The 23,813-nt window shown below is 37.3% G+C and overlaps 1 protein-coding gene across 1 annotated transcript in view; it reads left to right on the top strand.

Moving 5' to 3' along the window:
- lrba (LPS-responsive vesicle trafficking, beach and anchor containing) overlaps positions 1–23,813 on the top strand; it is a 271,239-nt gene that overhangs the window by 32,513 nt on the left and 214,913 nt on the right. The window contains exon 2 of the mRNA XM_079813173.1: positions 23,388–23,619. Coding sequence (XP_079669299.1) covers positions 23,388–23,619 — 232 coding nt within the window. The remainder of the gene's footprint in view (positions 1–23,387; positions 23,620–23,813) is intronic.

The raw sequence follows: 23,813 nt of genomic DNA, 5'->3' as shown, positions 1-23,813 counted from the left end.
AAATTCTTGTTGGATCGTGGACAAGAAACATTTCAGATTACATGTTGCATTCCGACCAATCATCGTTTGCCGTCTTTAACAACGTACGTGATGTTATAGTGAAGGCGGAGCTAGTGGCTGACTTCAAGAAACGAGTGTAAACAAGCAATAAGCTGTGGAAAACAACTCATTGTGGTACACGTGCTGTCAGACAAACAACCAAAGCCTGCGCACAGAAAGGTACCTCAGACAGCGTGTAATCCCAAATTCAGTTCTCTTTCACTGCTTCTTGCACTCGAATGGTCAAATACAGTAATGTCAAAATGCCAGTCTTGGCAAATATTCTTGTAAACACAGTTGGTTATGTCTTAAGTGAATGTAAACAATCGAGAAAGAAATCAGATTCTGAGCAATAGGATCCGTGCATTAGGTCTTAAAGTGACAGCAGCCTAATACAGTATACCTGCTACTGTCTGTCAAACAACAAAAGATAACTTTTCTAGCTTTATTATGAATCAATTTGTATTTAATTAATGTGAAGACCATGCAGTGTTTTAGTTTTACATTTGATGATTTAGTTTCTGTATTGTTTTTTACGTGAATGCTACTGTTAAATAGATCTAATGTAGGCCTGCCTAAAAACTTAAAGCACTGTTTATTTCACTTGTATCTTTGTTTTATTAAATTTGCCAAAAGTGAGAATTTGACCCTTGTGTGACCTTGTGAACTTTTAACTATGACGTTTGCCACAATAAACACCTAATTACTGCTTATTAATAGTTAGTAAGGTAGTTGTTACGTTTGTATTGCATTGGAATGGCAAACGGACGTATCGCCTGCGATAATTAATGCGATATGGCTCCGCTTGTCAGTGAACTACGGCTCTGTGTAGGAAATGCTGCTCCATCCGAAAGCAGGTGATGTCGATTTACTACTAATCAAGGAACTGGCTTTACTGACGAGATGCGCATAACAATGTCATGCGATATATCGCCCAGCCCTAATTGGTATATTTTTTTGTTTTGTTTACATTGTTAAAATTACATTATCATACTTGTGACATTTACTTTATGTAATGCTAAAACACTACTCTTTACTTTCAGAAGTTGATGCTATCTTTTCTTTCAGAAAGAATGTGAAACATATATATATTGGCTATATTATTTAAATAAAAAAATATATATATATTTAAATATTATTTATTTATTTTACACACTAAAATGTATGCGCAAATTAGTTGCTGGCTGCAGTTCACTTTACGGCCGCCGGTGTCACTAATAAAATGGCGTTTTAATGGTTCTTTGTTATGTAGACTCTGACACTTACCTGTACTCGAGACTAATATACAGGACAGTTGTAAGACTCTTTAACCCAGGTCATGTTGACAGTTCTGTTTGTTGCTAGCAGGAGTTTTTAGACTGCAGTATCCAACTGAATCAAGGGCAGAGCACTGAGAATGCAGGAGAGTGGAAGTGACTGCGTTGCTGCTCATTTGCTTCATGTTGAACTTTGCTTAACCTTGTTACATCGCCAATGGTTTCTGTCGCTTATGTCACTGAAAATTGCTTACTTGATTGTCAAATCAGTGACTATTCTTGTTAGGCATGTGACGATATATCAAATTTTCATATCAGCACATTTGCTGAAACGTGTGTTGCGCTATTAAATTACATTACAAAAACAGATTGAAAAGTTAAACAAACTTTAGTATTCCTCTTAATAACAAGTTTAATATATATTTTTTCAAATAACAAAAAGGACCGTGAACATTTAAATACAATAAAACGATATACAAACACATTAATAATATAATAATAATTATCAGAATAATACTGTATAAAGCAAACGGATGTCACAAATAAATTAAAGTGCAAAAGAACACCCCTATAATAAAGGATTAGAACATTTTAAACCAATATCCAGATATCTTGTGAACTGGCATGTTTTAGGCCAGATTAGAACTTCAAAATGTGTAAGTGTGTTTTTAAAATATTTGATGCCGTTTGATAAACACCACAGCAAATTCAAAAATATGAATGCTGTTCCTTTCTTCTCCGCTACAAGCAGTCTGAAACCGAAAGCTGTGCGCTGCGTTCAGGCGTAAAGGGGGTAACCGCAAAAAAAAAGAAAAGAAAAAAAACCTGGGGTATTTCCGTTTTTCTATAAGCACCACCTACTGTAAGAGCATTTTAATTAATTCGGCAGTGCAGCATACAGTACATGCAATGTTGAAAATTTCAACCGGTCGAGGGAAAAGCAGCTAATGTGCATTAAAAGTGCTTTTAAAATGAATTAATTTTAATTTAAAAAACATCCATAGAACTGCAGCACAGGCCTCTCAATTTACCATGTTTCAATCCACAAATATTTAGATAATATTTTCTTTATTATGGTTTTCTATGGAAAGACACTTAACATGAAACTTTATGCATTGCATTCATATTCTGGGTTTATGTTTTATTAATATGGTGTGCTCAATTTGGTCTTCCAATATCACTGCTTAAAAGCGTTAAATCACATTAAGCATTTTCTTTATAATAGTTTTCTATGGGAAAACGCTTAATGTGCAATTTAGCACATCGCGTTTATATTCTGGACACATCTGCTTACCATAGTATGCAATGTGGTATATGCTGAGTTTGGTCTTTTAATATCACTGTCTTAGTACAGTACATCTTAGTATAAACTTGGTAAAAATAACTGCCAATATATAAAAACACATTTTCCACTTTTGATTTATTTGCCTTACAATATTTAGCTGTTGTGTGGCCTCAAGAATGCTGCCTTTCTTTTAATGAAAGTGTCTTAGATAGTTGTACACTAGCGGAGAGGGAGACTTCTGTTAGTGGAAGCCAAGTCACCATGTGATGTTTCTGTGGGGATGCTGGCGGTGTGTACCGTGGCAGCACTGCTTGCCTTTGCTCGAGGCATCACATCCGCTCAGCCATGTATTTCATGAACAAACCTACCCTCGCAAGAGACGCTGTGTTCTGTTCGTAAACATCAGATTAGCATGCGCAGCAGGATGTGTCCTTTTTCCTTACACAAACATGCACACACAAACTCATACCAACTGGACAGTCAGGTCTTAACAGTACACATTCATTCGCTTGTTTAATTCATTTAAGTACTTAATATGTTTTTGCATGCATTGATTGCATACAATGTTGACTTTTTTTTCTCTCCGAATGACTGGAATATGGTCATTTAAAACATCACAGTTGTGTCCTGAAGAACAGTAAACTGTTCATTAAACCATTTGATCTAGCTTATCATCTGCACAGATAAAAAATCCTGAAAGAGAAGACCTTACTGTTAAATCCGTTATGAATTACTTTGTGATAATAATCTACAATGCATATAGGCTACAGCATATTGCTGTTCATTGCTCATTCACACTAAACTCAAAAAGCATCCAGGGCACCGGTGAGGACTTTAGCAGGAAGCTTATTCACTTCTAAACGATGTCTGGTTTTCTATTATGACTAAGGTTCACTCCACTGTCCTCCGTTGCATTTCATTGGCTAAGCTTGTGTGTGCACCTGTCTCCAGGGCTCCAGAGTGCGACTAAATGGTCGCATTTTGCGACTAAAATTTGAGAGTGTGCGACTGAATTTTACATCCAGTCGCACATGTGCGACCAGTAAATTTGCCTGCTGTCGGTACTGGATAAATTAAGAAAATACACTTACTAATTATAATTGATAGACGTTATGTCTGGCAAATTCTATCTTTGCCAGCCGTTTCTATATGAGATAATATTAAATCATTTGTCCGTGATGCATTTTTGCCATTCGCAATCCAGAAGAGAGAGAGAGAGAGAGAGAGAGAGAGAGAGAGAGAGAGAGAGAGAGAGAGAGAGCTCTCTCACGTGGAGCTACAGTGAACACAACACCACAGTCACTGTCAGCTTAATGAGTGACGATGGCCAAGAGAACTACACAAAAGTTTAGTCTGCTTAAACTTTAGGGATGTGCTGTGATATTAATCTAATTTTATTTTCGATTTTGGCTTCCAAGAATTATAAAAAGATGATATGAGGTAAAACTATTCCTATAGCCGTCGAGCGCGACATCCTTCCCTTCACAGCTGCGCTGTCATTTCTCCCTAAACCTAAACTAAACGTCAGATTCAGTGATTGTTGTAAACTGCAGTCTCTACTGTTGCTAAACTGCGGGATGTGTGTGATAATAAAGAGCTATTAAATGCACAATAATCCGCGCAAGAGACGCTGTTTCCAACTTCAAGTTCAAGGCGGCTTATGTGTGTGTGCTACGAAATGGCCACTTAATATTGTAGGCTTCGTGTGCGCGTCTAAACCATCAAATAAACAACAAATAGCCGGTGTCAAATTGACCGGATTGGAGAGTAGTTATTTTAACAGTTTATATCTTAAATGGGCGTACATAGTTTGGAGAAATAGGAGAATATGATATTATTAGTTCTACATTGATCGGTCTTAAAGGGGCAGCGTCTAATAAACATGCTGACGATTGAGCCAATAATTCGAATCGAACAAAAGGCAAATAGAAAATATTCACATCTCTTGAATTAATAACTTTAGCTTTTATAAGCATTAATCTATCAATTTATACAGTGAAAACTATGCAGTGTTATTTTACATTTCATTACTTTATTAGATTTCTTTGTAGGTTTGTTCTTTACTGTAATATTAATGTTAGCAGACCTTCCGAATGCCTGCACACTGGTCCATTTACAAATAGATGTTTTATATTTTTGTTCAAACTTTGCGGTTTTTTTTGCTATATATATTTTACTTTTCAGATTATAAAGCCATGTTAATTATGTTCTTAATTATGTATTTTTTTTTTAATATATAAAAAAAAAAAAAGTATAATAAAAAGAACCGGTAAGAATACTGTTAAAGTACCGGATCGATAAGCAGTTTCGTTAAGAGTAGTAATACCATTAAAACCTTAATGATACCGATCCCTATTAGTAATACAGTGGAAATTAGTAGATTTGGTTAGCATGTTGATTTACGGTGTGCGCCCCTAAAATTTCTGGTTGTGCCCCTAAAATTTTCAGTTGGGGGCCACTGTGCTCCTAGTGAAAAAAGTTAGTCTGGAGCCCTGGTCTCCATCCTCTGCGATTGTCACAGACTCTAATGTTAGGGTTTGGTCAACCTTTCATTTGATGTTGAGGTTAGAGACAGAGATGATCAAACACAAACTGAGCACTTATTCTGCATTATGAAGAGCATTTCACTATATGCTTCACCTCAAATTCAACCTCATGTGAGCTGATTCATTTCAGTTCTTTGTTTTTTTTTATTGCATTACTGTTTTGTTTCCATGCTGTGCCATGTTTCCCTTTTCAGAAGAGAGATGATGGCAGATCTGCACTGAGACACAGTGTCCTCATCTGTCCTTAAAGTAGTAATCAAAGTCATTAATAAGATAATAGACTGTATCATTGCATTACCTACAGGTGAAAACAGAATATTTGAATCATCTACCAAGTTATAATTTTCTCAGGAAACAATTCTCCAAGTCAGGGTTCTCCCCCCGAGGTCCACTTTCCTGCAGAGTTTAGCTCTAAACTTTAATCAAACATGCCTGAGCTAATCAAGGTCTTCAAGTTTAAGCCGGACATGCACTGTGCGATTTCAGCAATGTTTTTGTTAAATAGCTACTCTCACTGTGTGAGTAAATAGAATGCGATGTAAAGCCAAAGCTCACGATTTATGTGCTATGCGGTTAGATCGTCAAGCTGCGATTTGACTGCTCACACTATACGTGTGAAATATGCGTGATAACCAGATATTGTGATTATCAAGAGGATTTGTCATTTCCAATTAATGCATTCCATTATTAACCTAATTATTATTAATATTATTATTATTATAATTATTAACATAAGCAACATGCTTCGAGGATAATTTTCAATAGATTAGTGCACTCCTCATTGTAAATGATTTAAAGTGCCCCTATTATGCTATTTTAAAGTTCCCTAATTTAGTTTTGAAGGTCTCCTACAACAGGTTTACATGTATCAAAAGTCAAGAAACACTTTAATTTCTCATAATATACATTGCACATCACCACAGTGTTCAATGATTCTCAAAGACTCTTTGAATGAATCAGTCTCTCTAAATCGCTCCTTTCCGCGAGACTACTCTGCTCTGATGGCCCAGTCTGTTGTGATTGGTCTACCGCTTACAGCGCACGTTGAAACGTCCATTACCATAACAAACTGTTCTTCAACTCCAGAGGCTTCCTAAAGCTCAGCGATTGAACACTCTGTAAAAACCGTAACGATGACGTTGATTTTACATCCCAGCACGAGTCCAAATCGAGGATGAAACATTGGAAGAACTAGCTATTCAAACCTCCATTGCAAAGACGACTTGAGCAGGTACATGAGACGCTACTCATTTTGAGGTACATTGAGATGTTGCAACTGTTTCCTCACCATCAGCATCAACAAGTGTGTGTCCATCAACAAACGATTTCTAACAAACCGATGTATATTTCTAATTTATTGCGGTGCACATGTGAATGACTGATGTAACATTAACGTTTGTAAAACAAATCTTGCTCCACTTTTCTTTACTCAAAGTAGTAAGAACCATGGCCGTAACCACCATAGACATTGAGGAGGACAAGTCCCCCCCAATAATTAGAGATGGACAAATTGTCCCCCCCAATATTTTAAATTCTTGCACTGCTCTGCTGCACTTCGTTATGCTGTGTGTCTGTATGTTGTTGTTAGGATGACAAAAAGGTTTAAAAGTTACATTTTAGGCTGGTCTGCCTCAGGTCTAACAGCGCTCGTCAATGTCAAAATGATTGAGATGGCCAATCAAATCAAAGTAGGTGGGGTTACATTCTCTTTTGGCTCGTGCACAGTCTTCACACACAGACGGGCGCATCAATCTATTGCTTATGCCGTTGCGGAGAGAGACTATTCTTTCCGGTGAAATCACAAAACAAAATACACACAAACGTGTCCCTGCTCTTAATATACAATCATTGATGAACATCTTTGATTGTAATGAAGAAGGAAAAAAAAAAAACGATATGAGAGCGAATTAGAACCTGAAACCTTTTACACGGTTTACAAAAATTCTGCCACCAGACAATTAGGGAATTCAAATGACAACAGCAGATCTATATTAAAGGGTTAGTTCACCCAAAAATGAAAATTCTGTCATTAATTGTCATTAATGACACCCGTAAGACCTCCGTTCATCTTCGGAACAGAAATGAAGATATTTTAGTTGAAATCTGATGGCTCTGAAAGGCCTCCATTGGCACAATGGCACGGTTCACTCTCAAGACCCTTAAAAGGTACTAAAGACGTCGTTACAAAGTCCATCTCACTACAGTGGTTCTAAAATAACTTTATAAATTGGCGAGAATAGTTTTTGTTCGCAAAAAAACCCTAAATAACGACTTACATATAGTGATGACGATTTCAAAACAAGGCATCATGAAGCTTCGAAGCGTTATGAATCAGCGAGTCGAATTAGTTTGAATTGCCAAATTTCAGCAGTTTGGCGGTTTGACACGCGATCCGAATCATGATTCGGCTCATTGATTCATAACGCTTCGAAGGGTGAACTAACCCTTTAACTAACTAACCCTTTAACTAATGCGAAGAATCTAGGGACTTATAATATATTTGACGCAAATTAATGCAATTATTGTATGCAAATAGTCCCAAAAGTGTTATTTCCCAACTAGAATTAGACCTAGAATTTCGTTCATTGTTCTGTTTCTTTATGCTTTATAAAATAAATAAATAAATAAATGGTCCCCCCCAAAGTTCAAGACATGGTAACGGCCTTGGTAAGAATGACAGACAATCTGCATTAATAGACATATTTTTAGGTAATAGTAGTGGCCCACAGGGTGTTCAGAATGAACGCATTTTGTCAAGTGAAGTGAACTTCAACTGATATCTCATGCTCAGGAAATAGGGAGCAGTGAACATTGTTTCGACTCGAGTGACCCTGTCAATCAGAACGCAGCTGTAGAGAATAGTGTTATTTTTTCAAATTACTTTATTTTGAATATGTTACCTTCTCCTCCTTTTGAATATTATTTTACAACAGTAATATATTTTTGTCTGAAATTTCTTAACTTTCAATCCTCAAGACTTTTTGTTGTTAATGCACACTGAAAACGAACCACATCACGGACATTAAGCAAAGGGACTTTGAGTTTCTGAAGCTTTTTGAAGCGTTTAGTCAAAGTGTGGAGCGTGCACATTCTGTGATCTGCACTGAGGCTGCTGAAAACACCATATCACTAGCCCCCATGTGTGCAAGCAGTAGGACAGAACAAAGAGGCGCCCTTTCACTTTGAAGCTCGCAGTGCATGCAAACTGCATTTTTTTAAATTAAACTGCAGACTTTTAAAACTCACTTTTGACTATTTTGCGGATTTCGATTCTTATGTGATTAATTGGGTACCCCTACTTGGAAGCATAATACTACCCTGCTCTGTGTAGTTAAAATCGCATGATCAGTTCCTGTAAGAGCAATGCTCTAAGCAACTTTTCAGGGTGTGACTCTGGTGCATTGGTGATTAAAACAGCAGTCGGCTGTGGAACACGACTCTTGGGATGAAGGGAACCATAGCAACAACACTCCACATACTCTCTTTTTCAGGAAGTAGAAACAGAGCAAACCATCTCTGCAAAACAATAGAGCTTGTTGTATCCTTGGGAAATGTCAGAAATCAAATCCCCACAGCAAGTTCTGGTTTACGATACGTTGGACTGTGGTGTTTGCTTTCCATTTCATGGGTTCATCTTGAACGGCTGTAGAGAACAACTTTCTGATTGTGAGGCACCACAAATCCTAGTTGTCATTTCAAGTCTTTGAATGTTATCATACAATGTAAATGTGTGCTAGTGGTGCCAGACACTTCAAAGTATCAGATCACTTTCTGATTTGGCTGAACATAAAAAGTTGTGTACAGTCTGTCTGTTTTCTATATTTAGAGAGCAGATGGTGTTGAAGGAACTGCTTGGATGATTTGATTTTCACTGTTATCTTTTCTCACCGTACACAGCAGTTCACAGTGTCAGATGTCCTGCACTGCCTGAAGTTTTCAATGTATTGAAAAGCACTGACAAGCCTTCAGAAAAGATCTGTTTCAACATTTTATTTGCCAAATGGCAGACTGCAGGAACATAACACCTCTTGCTTAACATTGTCAATTTTGTTTATAGCCCAATATCACTAATCACAATCCAAACGACATCCATCCGTTTTGGTTGAGCACTTGAAAATACAGCTTAATTTCCCTTTAAATCATTACAACGGTCTAAAGTTTTATTATAAAATATACAATTTATTATGAAAAAATCTGTGACTAATTTCTTATTGTCAGGAAATCGTATGCATCTGCTGAGAGAAAAAAAACCGTCTCTACACTGGAGAAAAAAACATATGGATTTGCATATGTTTACCTCAAATGTCTTTTAACGAGAAGTATTATTAATCCTAATTTTACCTAAAATAGGGTGTTGTGAGCATTATGTTTGCACTAATAATATCATGTCTGTTTCATTCACACTTGTAGTCGAAGGGCGCCCGGAAAAGCCCATAAGTGAAACTTATGAAGTTCCAGAAAATCCTTTATATGGACAAAGACATCTAGATATTGCTGTAGCAGAATGAAACGCAGATACAGATGTTCTTCTAGACATCTTTGGTATTTTCAAAATAATAAAGAATATTTATAATGCAATGCTAATCAACCTAACTTTTATCACCCTATATAATACCAAAAAATTATATAATTTGTGCTTTATACTATATGAAGCCACATCAGATCACTAAATTAAGTTATTTCAAACACTCGACTAATGTTATAAAGTAGGGCTGGGCATTGACACAAATTTCACAATTCGATTTGATTTCGATTCACAAGCTTGCAATTCGATTTGATTTTGATTCAATATCGATTATTTTGGCTATATACCAGGTACAATATTTAGCAAATTTTCTCAAGGGAAACAAATCTCTTAACTAATGCTGTACACTTTGGGAGTCAGTTGTAGCCTACTAGGCTACATTAGCCTACTATAATATTGAAGGTAAAAATGTACTGTATAAATGTATTTGTATACAAACACTTAAATTACACTTACATTTTTTTTGTAATAATAAAGTGATATGAAATATCAACATTTAAATGGTGACTGTCATAAAAACTTGCCAGATTTATTTAAACATGCACTAATTATTGAAGAACATTTAAACATTATAATGATTATGTAGCCTAATATGGTGCATATATTTATCAAAATGATCCTCTCTGGAGTTTATGGACACTGGATATGGTTTTTCTGAGGTAAATGTTACATTGTTTACAAGCTGTTTTACTGCGGTTGAAACACTGATTGAGAGATTCCATATGACATGATACAGATTTCAGTAAGTTGTCCTGTATCTTTTAACACACTTTCAGATGCTTTTAACACTGTAACTGGTATTAAAGGGTTAGTTCACCCAAAAATGAAAATTCTGTCATTAATTACTCACCCTCACGTCGTTCGAGACCCGTAAGACCTCCGTTCATATTCGGAACACAAATGAAGATATTTTTGTTGAAAGCTGATGGCTGAGAAAGGCTTCAGATAGGCCTCCATTGGCATTCAGTACACTTATACTCCCAAGACGGATAAAAGGCACTTAAAACATCGTTACAAAGTCCATCTCACCACAGTGACTCTACAATAATCTTACGATGCGACGACAATAGTTTTTGTGCGCAAAAAAAATCAAAATAACACCTTTTTCCAACTTGTTACTGCCTTCCGTGTGTGCCTCCACGACGCATGCGCGAGAATATGACGCAGATCCGGCGTTCGGACAGATGACCCAGAAGTGATTTGTTTACAATCAGAGGAAGACGCGCGTATCTCAGCTGTTGGATTCTACATTGATCGTGCTTTAGGTCTCGGCGTAGTGCTCAAAATGGGGCTTAAGTGTGCATTTCATGGATTCCCGAACCCCGGCGCTACGTCATATTCTCGGGCATGCGTCGTGGAGGCACACGCGGAAGGCAATAACAAGCTGGATAAAGGTGTTATTTTGATTTTTTTTTGCGCGCAAAAACTATTGTCGTCGCATCGTAAGATTATTGTAGAGTCACTGTGGTGAGATGGACTTTGTAACGACATTTTAAGTGCCTTTTATCGGTCTTGGGAGTATAAGTGTACTGAATGCCAATGGAGGCCTATCTGAAGCCTTTCTCAGCCATCAGCTTTCAACAAAAATATCTTCATTTGTGTTCCGAATATGAACGGAGGTCTTACGGGTCTCGAACGACATAAGGGTGAGTAATTAATGACAGAATTTTCATTTTTGGGTGAACTAACCCTTTAATGCGGAAGAGAAGATCAGTTCATGCTTCCTCCACGCTGCTGGTTCTCTTGAGCTGAGCTGCGCCAGAGCGATCTCACGCCACAGAGCCAAAACGGTATTTATGTTTTTGATTTTCGTAATAAAATGGACGTAATTTGAAATCTGAGAGCACAAAGATTATTGCGATTTAATGGATGGGAGGCGCGCTACAATGACCCGTTCATTCATCAACTGAAAACAGGATGACTAATCGATTCTTGGGATTTAAGAATCGATATTGCTTCGTAAAAATGAGAATCGGTTAAAATCGAGAAATCTTTTTTTTTTTTTTTTACCCAGCCCTATTATAAAGTGAGATAAAGTGTCATTAAATGTTCTGTTTTGTTGGACAACAGGTTTGTAAAAGCTTCTCGTTACAAGTTAGATGTTTGGCACATGTTGCTTTTTAAAATGCATGTTTTATAAGTGACTCAAACTCACAGTGCTTGCAGAGATTAAGCAGCATACTGCGAACCGACCAATCCGCTCTGATCTCTGTGCTGCGCAAATACTTATTTAATTAGAAATTTGCCATTTTTGTTATAATTGCACTAAGCCAAATTGCTATTTCGGTTTAATTCCAGTTAATTGTACAGCCCTTGATTAACCTCACATACAAACAAGAAGCGCTCACTCACTTCACGCAAACAAGCGTCTGTGTGGTAAATGTATTCATCACACAGACCGATTTGTTATCGTAGCACGTGCAACATATATGTTGCACTGTACAGCCCTGCATCACGCTGTGTGAGCCAGTGCCACTCTGGCCATTATGTGGCCTCGTCCCTTGCGTGTATGTGGCTTATGTGCTATGTATACAAGCTCCAAAACAACTTGGACCACTTCCTCGCTGTTGTCCTCTGCTGTTTTGAAATGCTATTTTTAGCTCTTCATGCAGCACAAAGACTTTCATTATATCCAAATATAATATAACCTATACTATCCAAATTTGACCAACTAAATCTACATGCCAAACCCCATTCAATATTCTCTCTCTACACTGCTGATCTGACTATTATTTGATTCAAACTAATAAACATTATACATCACAATAAACAATTTTAAATGAACATTTAACTCCTAGTATACAGAGGTATGTAAAACTCTGCCTTTCCCATGAATTGGACGTGTGTCTACGCCCTGCTAATGAGAGAAGTTTCCTGTTGGCTGTTCTCCTCTTCCTCTCCAATGCTTCATTTAACAGCCTCACAGAGGCTAGAGGCTGATTGCTCTATTAGATAGTGACTGTTATATACACACTTCAACATTATAAGTGCAAGGGATGAGGAGTTGAGCGTTCTGCTTCAGCTGATAGCAGGGTCAGTCTGAGTAATGATTAGAGGATAGCAAGCCCATCAACCCATCTGAGAAATTAATGTTGATTATAGTTAGAAATCCTCTGCTCCTGTGATGGAGGAATGAACATCTGTTTGATGAAGGACAAAAGATGATGGATGTTATAGGGAAATTAATACATACATTTATGAATGTATAAAAAAATGTATGAGTGTACACACTAATTTAGTGCAGTTAATAAAAAAATAAAAAAGTAACGGAATTAAACATAAATGTAAGTAAATGACTCAATGAAACATTTTGGCCAAACTCTCCTTTTAATGTTGTATTTCTAGTGAAATATACAAAACAAACAATAACATTACAAATACTTTTTAAATGTTGTCCCTGTGACAGAAATTTACACCACAGTACATGATCTGAAAGGTATTTGATATAAATTTTATAATAGTCAATAAAGACGGTGTAGTTGATTTATTAGTCTTTTTATTTTCATTCAAAAGCTTTTGGATTTTTTTTTGTACTTTCAGTTTGCTCCGTTGATTGACTCTGAATATGCTTGGTTGACCAACCAAAATAAGCCTCACTAACCCATAGTACTGCTGTAGGCTGATGACAGTGTAACTAATGCTAATGTCTAAAAAGTGACCTGAAAGTGTGCAAAAGGAAGATAGATTGTAGCTTAGCTATCAATTCAGTCAACTGCAGTAATCAACGTCTTTGTTCATAGTCATTTAGAGAATTTGCAGAATTTCATCCATTAGGTCTGCTAGAACTAGTAAACGATACATTTTATGATTTTGAGTGTGTGTGTTTAAAATGAAATGAAAATCTAATGTGCTGGAACTTATGTTAATGTAGCCAATCTGGTCAGATCATTAGTCTTTTCATATAAAATGCATTTATTTAATAGTTTGCACACTTTTTTTACATTAGATTAAAGATGCTGCACTTTGTTCTGATCCGTGAGGGACTTTTTTCCCTCTTATTTGAACATAAATCACTATTAGAAAACAGCAGGAAGTACGTATTTACTTCAGGGAAAACTGATGGAGCTTTCACTTGTGTTTGTGGGAAAAGCAAGGGCAGAGACTTGAATGTTAAACTCATTAGACTTGCAAATTTGAAAAATGTAAATGTATCTCTGGCAATTGTCTGGTGTATGTTGGAGATTATTCCCTCACATTTTCAGCCAAAACAGATTTCCTCATAAATTTGTTCTCCATTTGCTCATTTCCCCATCTCTCTCTGTCGTCTCTGTGATTTTATCCTGGACTGGCTCACATTCAGTGACAGTACTGTGGTCACATTAAAGGGATGCTCCACCCAAAAATTAAACTTCTCCTTTACTCATTACTCCATTACTTACACTCATGTCATCCCAGAAGTAAATGACCCCCCCCCCCCCCCCAGATTTTTCATTTAAAAAAACAAAAAAATATCTCTGAGCAAAAACCGCACAGCGACCGCAATGGTAATCTGTACAACCCCAGTTGATGTATCAATGTCTTCTGTAGCAAAATAATAGGTATGTGTCAGGAAAAATAAACCATAAACCGTCACTTCCGGAAGTTCCGTCAATTGTCATACACGTGAAGTGTGATGTTGTGTTCTGAAGCTCACACTTGAAGTGATATCGAAGCACAGAGGTTGTCACTTCTTCTGCGAGTTTACATCAAGCTTTATGTGCTGACATATAGGCAAGTGTGAAGCTGTGAACTTGTGAACACACATCACATATAACAGTTTGGTCCGAAGAGATGGTTAATAGTTTAAAAAGTATAAAATATTAATATTTTTCTCACACATAGCTATTGTTTCATTTCAGAATATATTTGATTCATTAACTGGGGTTGTATAGTTTTCAATTGTGTCTTATTTGTGCTGTTTTTTGAAGTGTCAACTCTTCATTTGTGATCATCTAAAGAAAAAACCATATATAGTGCATCTCTAGGATGGCGTGAGGGTAAATGAGAGGATTTTCATTTTGAGAGCGAGAGAGAGGGGGCAAGAGAGAACTTAAGTTCCGGTGACTAACTAAGTGATTTGTAATGGTTTTATCCAAGGTGACCTGAAGTGTGTAGTAGGCTTGCTGCGATAGTCTGTGTTACCGGTGTTACACAGTGTTCAGCCACACACGGATTACATCACTTGCCCACCACGGCATTGCCCCCCACTGTCGTTTTGATTTAGTTTTTATAGTTATAAATATAATTTTGTTCAGTTAGAGAACAGACACTACAATTAAAAACTGAATGTGTCTGCTCAATTCTGCTGTCGCAGCACATATCAGCATCAGGAGTCTGATTTCATTTATTACGTGTCAAGAGGGAAGCTGACGATGGCGGAAGATTTGGTTTCAAAGATTTAGTTGGATTTGGTTTTGCCTATTTGCCAGTATTTAAACCCAGTGCTAATTGGGAACCTGCAAACATTGAGGCAATCTGTAAACTTTGGCTGATAAAAGTGGCAGTATCCGGTGGTAACACTTTACACACACACCTTCAAGTGCACCACAAGAATGAGGCTGCCATGCTTATTCATTTTGTTAATAAAAGTTCTGTGTTTTAAGTTTGTCATTGTATGTACTGTTTTGTTATTGTGTTTTTCGTTAAAGGTCCCATGACATGAAAATTTCACTTTGTGAGTTTTTTTTAACATTAATATGAGTTTCCCCAGCCTGCATATGGTCCCCCAGTGGCTAGAAATAGAGATAGGTGTAAGCCAAGCCCTGGGTTTGCCTTTGACAAAATGAAAGCTCAGATGGGCCAATCTGGAATCTTCCCTATATGTTGCCATACGGGGAAAGGTTACCTCCCCTTTCTCTGCTTTGCCCGCCCAGAGAATTAGGAGAAAATGGATTCAGTTTATTTTTTACATTTAATTCAGTCGCAGTGTCAGCACATGCTTTACAAACAGACTTTTACGATATGGATTTGACAGCACTGCCACAAACAGTAAGTAGCAGTGTTCATTAATCACTGATCTGTGATCAGTGATTTCTGATGTGTAGCTAATTATTCAAGTTCACACAGACTTTCTTTCTAAATCGTTTAATACTGTTTATGCATCAGACAATCAACTTCACATTGTTTCTGTAGCGAAGGGCTACCTGAAGATGTTAGGGCTAGTTTAGATCGCAGTGAACCAGGCGTGTCGGTCAGAACACCACAGAGTGAAGGGTCAATTTGACTGGTTTATTATCACTGGCATGCAGATATCAACATCAGAGGGTGGAGTCAGCCTCAACATAAACATGAACAAGTAGCATTAAGTAACAGGACTGCAGTGGACTGTGGAGGGCTTAGGTGTTGGAGTCAATGAGGATTCCTTTGCAGCGTTCAGAGGGAATGGATCTCTGTAGCTTAGTTTGAGCTTGGGGATAATTTCAGAGAATCATGCGACGGTTGATACAATGTTTGAGCAGGTTAAGCACATTTAGCTGAGAAACCTGAGGTACACTCAGCGAGTCCTGTCTCCATCAGAGTGGGTTTGGTTCGTAAGGGGGCTGGGTGCTTATCAGCGGACTTCTATTTGTCAGCTGATAAGTTTGGTTATGTTTGGTTGTGGTTAAAGATGTGTGTGTGTGTGTGTGTGTGGTTTCTCTGCAACACACAAAAAGCAGTATTCTAATAACAGCAACATCATTACAAATAATTATCATTCACATATGACTATAGGCTGCTCCCCTCATACAACAACAATGATGTATGAACACCTGATAACATCTTCCATTACATTTACTTATCATTATTATTAAATGACTTACTATAATATAATAAACATTTATAACTCTGAACATTGTAGATCGACAGTTGAATTATTAGAGCTAGCACAGATGAATTTGCATCGTCACGTAACATATCAACTGATAACAAGCATAAATCAGCGAACCTAAAGGATTAACAGTACTCACTCTTATATGACACACACAAACACAAGATACATCTAATCTGACGCTGACAATGGCTTTGATGTACGTCTTCAGCACTTGTGAATGCCACAAACCCGATCCTGCAGCAGCCGATGCAATCTGCGGTTCGCGCCGTGCTGAATGAACAGTTGCTGCGTCCCAATTTGCTTACTTATACTACGACCTAAAAGTATGTACTCTTTTTGTGAAGAAAAAGTACATGCTTTTAAGTGTGTAGCAAAAGAGTATGCAAGCTTTGCGACATACTACTTTATCATCTTTAACTGTCTGTGTACTCAATGCTCATCAAGGCAGCCTTATGTGATGGGGAAAGATCTAAAATTAATGCTATAATCAACACTTTCATGATTCGTTAATCTCGACAGCTGTAATAGTAAAAAAACATAGTAAAAGTATTCGAGAGGTGGTTCCATATGTAATACGCATTTCGAATACAAAGATGTCAGCCAATCACAACAGTGGGCGTTTACACAGAAGTCTCACAGCAGACACTCCCCTTCAGCAGAGTAGGGATGAAACGGTATGGAAATTTAACATCACGATTATAGTGACCCAAATTATCACGGTTATCAATATTATCACGGTTTTGTTCAAACGAGATGAAAGTATTCAAAAAGAACAGATGCACACACTTAAAACATTTCAACAAGTTTTATATTTGAAATTCAACAAACAACAAATAACTAAAGCAGCTCTATGCACTTTTTTAAGCTTGATTCTGTGGGATTTCCTTCCTTAATGGCCTCAATAGCAACGCATAATGCATAAATAATAATAATTTATCGTAAATATAATCTCTAATATTATCTCTGTAAATATATTCTCAAGCAATATTCTCATCAGTGTTCAGCAGTGATGCATTTAAATCTAGCATGTTTTGTGTTAGAGCCCAAACAGTATCCTAGTGAAATAATGCATATCCATATTTCCATATGATTTGACAGTTTAATTATTAAATATCAAAATGTGTGCATCATACCTGACACCTAAATGATCACTTTACAGTCAGTTGTATGACTGTCATTCTCTTCAAATGCTATTGAAGTTTGAAACGTGTATAACGTTATCAATGTTGTATGTAACTTTAGAGACGGTCCCTAAATTCGCCTGCGTTATGCCAGTCATATCAGATGCGCTGTGGTTCTGCTGTGTGTTTTAAAACAATTTTCGCTGCTGAAATAGAACAAAAACAGTCCAACACTGTATGATGAGTGAATCTCCTGTGTACATCGCACGTTTATCTCTGCTTTGAGTGCAGATTTCAGGGAGTGAGCGCGGCGCGCGCTCTGAACGCCTCTGATTATGAGACATTGCATTCATAAACTCAATATAAACACGTGTGAGTGGTTATAATGCGCAACGCGATTATAACAGACGGCGTTTGAGAAGACCATAATAAGTTCAACAGCCAGAGTGACTAGTGTGCAGCCGAAATAACGTTAATTTATACCCGCAAATGGCGGTTGTTAATGTCAAGCCCTGAATATTATCCCTTAAATGTCACCCTAGTCTTGTCTGAATTCGTTCGCTTCATATTATTTGCCAGACATAGTTATGGTATTGAGGTCAAAGTCCACTTGCCTTGCGTTCGTAGTTTTGAAGTGTTCCCCCGACTTTCTTCTGGCATGTTCTGCAGAGTGCAGACAGGGTGACCATATTCGATTAAGTTTCCCTCAGGACTTTTGTAAAAGGCAAAATATGACCATGCCTCAGATTTGGTCCTTTTAGAAGGCTGAAAAATCTCCCGGCGCTGTCACTGCCTGCTTCCATTTCTTCTCATTCAAAAACAGCCGTGCGCTGCGCCAGACTGACGCTGACTGGACAAGATTTACCGCGAGTTTTCACAATCGTGATAATCACACGCGGTTTTAATGATAATTAAATTTTCTACGATATTACTAACCGTCACTAAATTTTATCGTGGTTTATCGTGAAACCGGTAATCGTTTCATCCCTACAGCAGAGCATTCAAGTCAGAGGGCTAAAATCAGGATAGAAAAAATGCCTTTTATTTCTAAATTATGACATTTTATGATGTAAAAATCATACAACTCAGGAAACATTATAATAAAATAAAAAAATCCACATCATGGGACCTTTTTAATGATAATGAAACCACCTTTCAAGCAATTGCTTCACCAGATTTGCCACAAAATTCGAATTGGAAAAGCGGGAAAAACTCACCCCAAGTGATACCGTTTGTCACATGTCAATTAACTGGTGGTAAAATTTCCTTACCGTCACAGCCCTAGTGTGTATCTGCCTTCCTCTTCAGATTACTCGATGGGCTGCAACAGATAATGATTTATAGATGAATGAAAATGCATGCTGTCCTTGTGGGTGGTGCTATTGCAAGTAGTTTTGTCATTTGTTGTGTCTTTTCTTTACAAACTTTGTGCTAAAAACAGCAAATGCTGCATGACAGCTGAGAAAACTAGTTTAGTGAAGAAGAGGATTTACTTCAAGAAGTGTTTAAGATCAAGCCTGACTTTCAATTTTGAATGATACTGCTCTTTTCCATTTCTTTATATTCCCAGCATGTATAACGTCATTTGTTTAGTGCTAAAAATAAGATGCTAGCCAGCAACCAGGGGCTGTACGTAAAGTGTGCGTGGCTGTCCCTGGTGTTGTCCTCCTCACCATGGAGAAAAGTTCTTGTTATTGTCAGCCCTGGACCAAGAGCTGTTCACCCATTATTAATTCAATGGGTCCTCAGAGGTGAAACACAGGGCTCGGTTTGCCTCTGAGGGATCTGGTGACTGCATCATCAGCTAGAGCAGAGTCTTTGAGAATCAGAGTGAGAAAAACAGATATGGTAAAGAAACCAAAATAATTCCACTGTGGTCTCTGATCACTATAAAGAGCTCTAGGATATGGGACAGAGCTATGGCTGCACGATATTGGAGAAAACTGAAATTGCGATATTTTGTTTTCTGCGATATGTATTGCGATATGAAAACATTTCACTAGATGACTTGAATAGCTATTTGGAAAAAAATAATAATTCTAGAATGATTGGAGTGAATCTGCAATAATAAGCACATTACAAGAATAGATAAATATAACCGTATTTAGGTACAGAAATTGAATAATCAAATGCAAAATAACATTGCCTAGACTGTATAAATTAAATACAATTTGTTATATTAAAATGTATGTTAAATGTCTTTGCTAAAGCACATCGACATAATGATGCTAAAACAATATATTGTGCAGCCCTAGTGTGAGCCACCCACCTTCCCCAGTGGGTCTCCAGAGCAGAGTCGCAGAGAATGATAATGAATTCACCAAGTAAAATAGAAAAATCTTTCTTCAAAGACAGTTGAACTAATACTACAGTTACTACTAATTGGTAAGTATTTCTCAACTTAGTCGGCTATGAATTTACGTTACCATAGTTGCCTATAGGCTTGCTGCGGTTTTATGAATGGTACTTCATGATAAAAATGTTGCCGACCCCTGAAATGTCATTCTACCTTTTATAACTGCTAAATTTGCGGGTATGTTTTGTCTTTTTTTTTTATTTGATCTGTACTACAATCCCTGTATAATATAAATCTAGAAGGCCTTTTTGGGTGTTTTGTCAGATGAGATGCTAAGTCTTTTTATATTTATAAGAACCAAGCCATTTTTAATCATTATTCCATTTGATGGAGTGTGATCTACAATACAAATCACACATAGGCCATTAAAATATTAAAGTTCTCTGTTTTTAAATGTTTTAAGAACACTTCAAAGTTCATTGTTACCTGATAAACTTCTAGAAAGTTGAACAAGAAACCTCAGAAAGAGATTTTAGATACGTATAAACCTCAGAGTTCTCAAGAGATCTTTTACTTTGAGAGGCAGATTTGCACAACAACGAACTCACGATCATATCAACAAAAATTTTAATAATTAAAAAAAGGCAGCTGTGGTGGCAAGACATTGGCCATAAAAATATGGTGGCAATCCTTCAGGTATACAGGATGGCATATTGGTACCTGACATATATTTCATCAAGTGGTATAATCTTAATATGTACCAAACTACCAAAATTGGCTTTTTATCTTAAAATGTATTGATAACTTCCATAATAATAATGGTATAATGCATTTGAGTAAGCGGATACGTCACGAAGGGACTTTTTTGACAAGAAATTTGACCTTTTTTTTTTTTACAGTAAAATTACAATGTTAAACCGCATGTAACATTTTTCACCATAAAGTATCTTTAAGTTTAGCATTAAACAAAACAATTTTTTCCGTTAAAAATCAACAGAAGCATCTTCCACTTTATACTGCATCGTCTGTGTGAGCTGATACCATCTTCACCCCAAAGTCACATTTCCCACCGTTCAGTCTGGGAGGATGTCAGGTCCATTAATCACTTGCACGGTGGCCGCAGATCTATTTGAGTGCCGTTCTCCATGCTGCCTGCCACACAACACATTCAGCTCCTCTTCCTAGAATGCAAATGTAAACGGGGGTGGTGATGTATTAGCGTGTGGTGATAAAGGGAGGGTTATTTTACAGGCTAAACGGGATGCGAAATGCAGGAACGGCAATCATATGAGTCCATTTATTTCATTTTATCATTCATTTTCATATTTCTCCATTCGCACAGTCTGAGCGATCTATCATTCAGTGAGTTTGAAGAAAGAATCCCAATGGGGAGGCTGCTGTGTGTGTGTGTGTGTGTGTGACTGATCATGGCTTTTATCTCCTGCCTTGTTAGCCTTTGTTGCTGTAGACTGACAGTGATACCCCCTCTCCTCCCTTTCCTTTAATCCACCTTCAGTCATTTTAATGGGACAGTTTCTATCCAATAGGCTGTGGATTTATACTTCGCTCTAGTCCTTGATCAAATTGCGGTCATGGCCTGTCTGCTGGCAAATGACAACAATCTCTTTAGACCCTTATGACTGTGAGATGACCGCTTCCTCCTCAGCAATATTACTCCTGACATCTGCATTGTTTTCCTTATCATGTGCTGTAAAGAACGGTTCAATAATAAAAATGTCTTGTCAACTATTAAGTGCTGACAAATTATTGCATTTTATGAGTTGCACGATTTATTTACAGACACAAAGGACAGTATTTGTGTTGTTTGAAAGACCCATGGCGTGCACCCTCATACAGAGGTCCTTTTCATGCTTTGATAAATGAATGTGCCATGTTTAGCAGCAAAACAGTGAATACTATCACATGAGCCCCGGTTTCATTTGCAAGCTAGTTTTCAAGCTAAAATGTAGATAGGTTAGGTTTGTATATGCATATATATCTGCTGATTATTGGTTAAGTTAAAACTGTTGTCGACCATCGTGTCACATGTTGATATTATTTCAGTATTACATTAGTTTGATCTTCACTGTTTTTTTTTAAATCCCGCAGGCGACGTGAATATAGTAAAAGAAAGGCATCCGAGTATTTTACTACCGTGGTCCTCAAACTTTTTGGGCCAAGCACCCCTTCAATTAAATTAGAACACCACCTAGTCACCGACAATGTTCGCTCTGAGTCAATTCAATATTTGGCAATTAAATCTCTTTGGAAGTGTAATCTTGCTGCTGTGAGAGCCTCCTCGGCCCTAATTCAATTCAGACACACTAATACTTAATTATATTTATGAATTTGGAGCAATGTGTTAGAACTTGTCTATTTTGAAATACTTGTCTGGTTTCATTATCGATATGATGCTCAAAATGAGTGCTGAATTCCGTCAAAAGCAGACAGCTTTTTACGCTCCCCTTCATGAAATCAAACTAACAGTCTTAAAGAGAAATAATATCTAGCAGTTTTGCTGGGAGTAAAATTGTGGTGCATAACCTTCACATCCCGCACTGCCTAATTATGTTAACACTTGGGGTATGCTTTAATCATATAGTCACATAGATATATTAGTTGTAATAAGACGAAAAAATGGGAAAAAAATATTTTGAATGTATATTATTATTGTTCACAGCATAATGACTGCATATTAAGTGGAGATTATTGTTGTTGTTATTTATTTAATATTTTTTTTAACTGCGTAAATTTCTATGGTCACAATAAGGTCATACGTTTATCTAGAATTATATTGGGGTTTTTTCCCCCAGAACTTCCAGTTTCTTTGTAGGGTTGTCAATTATGATAAATTATGTATGTAATATAATAAATTATGTAATTATTTATATAATAATTTTTTTTATATTACCCAAAAATGTTAGGATTGCTGCATTCCTAAACATCCCTGGCTTTTGTCTATGTGCAGTGTATGGCACTCATTCATGATGTCATAATTTTAAGGTTAATCTAGGTTTACGCTTAATGTCAGCAGAGCATCTGCCGTCCTCATGGCAATGGGAGATTACAGTTGCGCTTTCTAGCCCAGGGGTCATACCGTTTTATGATCAAGGGTTAAAAGTGAGCCAGTGTTGGTGCAAGGTAGAAATCCTGTCCCAATAATCCAGTTGTGGAGAGGCTTTTTACAGCCAGATGCTGACAGATGTTTTACAATGGGATTGGCATGAATTGCAGCCCTGTGATTTGGTTATCCGGATTAAATATCAGGAATGAAGCCAGCATAAACTGACAGGATGCCAACATAGAGAGCAACTCTAAACGTTCTGGCTGTTACTCCATTCATTTGACTTTTTGTGTTTTAATTTTAATTTAATACGACTTGTTTCTGCAATGTTGAAATGTGCGTTTCCTCTGCTGTCGTATTCTGTTCGCATTTGCCTCAGAATGATACTCATGTTTTGAATGATTCATATTATATTTTTCTGCCTTTGACTCCATTTGTGACTCTATGCTCACTGTGTCTGTGCAGCTGGTTGGGGGACAGTTTGACCTGGAGATGAACTTCATCATCCAGGAGACAGAGAGCATCATCTGCATGGTAGAGCTGCTGGATAAATGTGACTCCACTTGCCAGGCGGAGGTGTGGAGTATGTTCACTGCCGTGCTGAAAAAGAGCTTGCGAAACCTGCTGGCATGCACTGATATTGGCCTCATCCAGCTGGTGCTCCAGCGTATAGACAGAGCTGACATCATGATCGCAGGTATGTAAAGCAGGGGATGAGACATCCCCTTTGTAAAGAAGTGTCACTCTATTAGTTACGGTTTTGCTATAGCCGTGTTTCCACCGCGGGAACTTTCCCCAGGAACTATGGACTTTGGGGTGGTACTTGGTGTGTTTCGACCACAGGAACCAGGGTCTAAATAAATTTCTGGGTAAAAATGTCCCCCTCAAAAC

This window comes from Gobio gobio (genome assembly GCF_949357685.1).
Source record: "Gobio gobio genome assembly, chromosome: 3".
Lineage (NCBI taxonomy): Eukaryota > Metazoa > Chordata > Actinopteri > Cypriniformes > Gobionidae > Gobio > Gobio gobio.
Note: the sequence above shows the minus strand (reverse complement) of the source record. Positions and strands in the feature narration are given on the sequence as shown.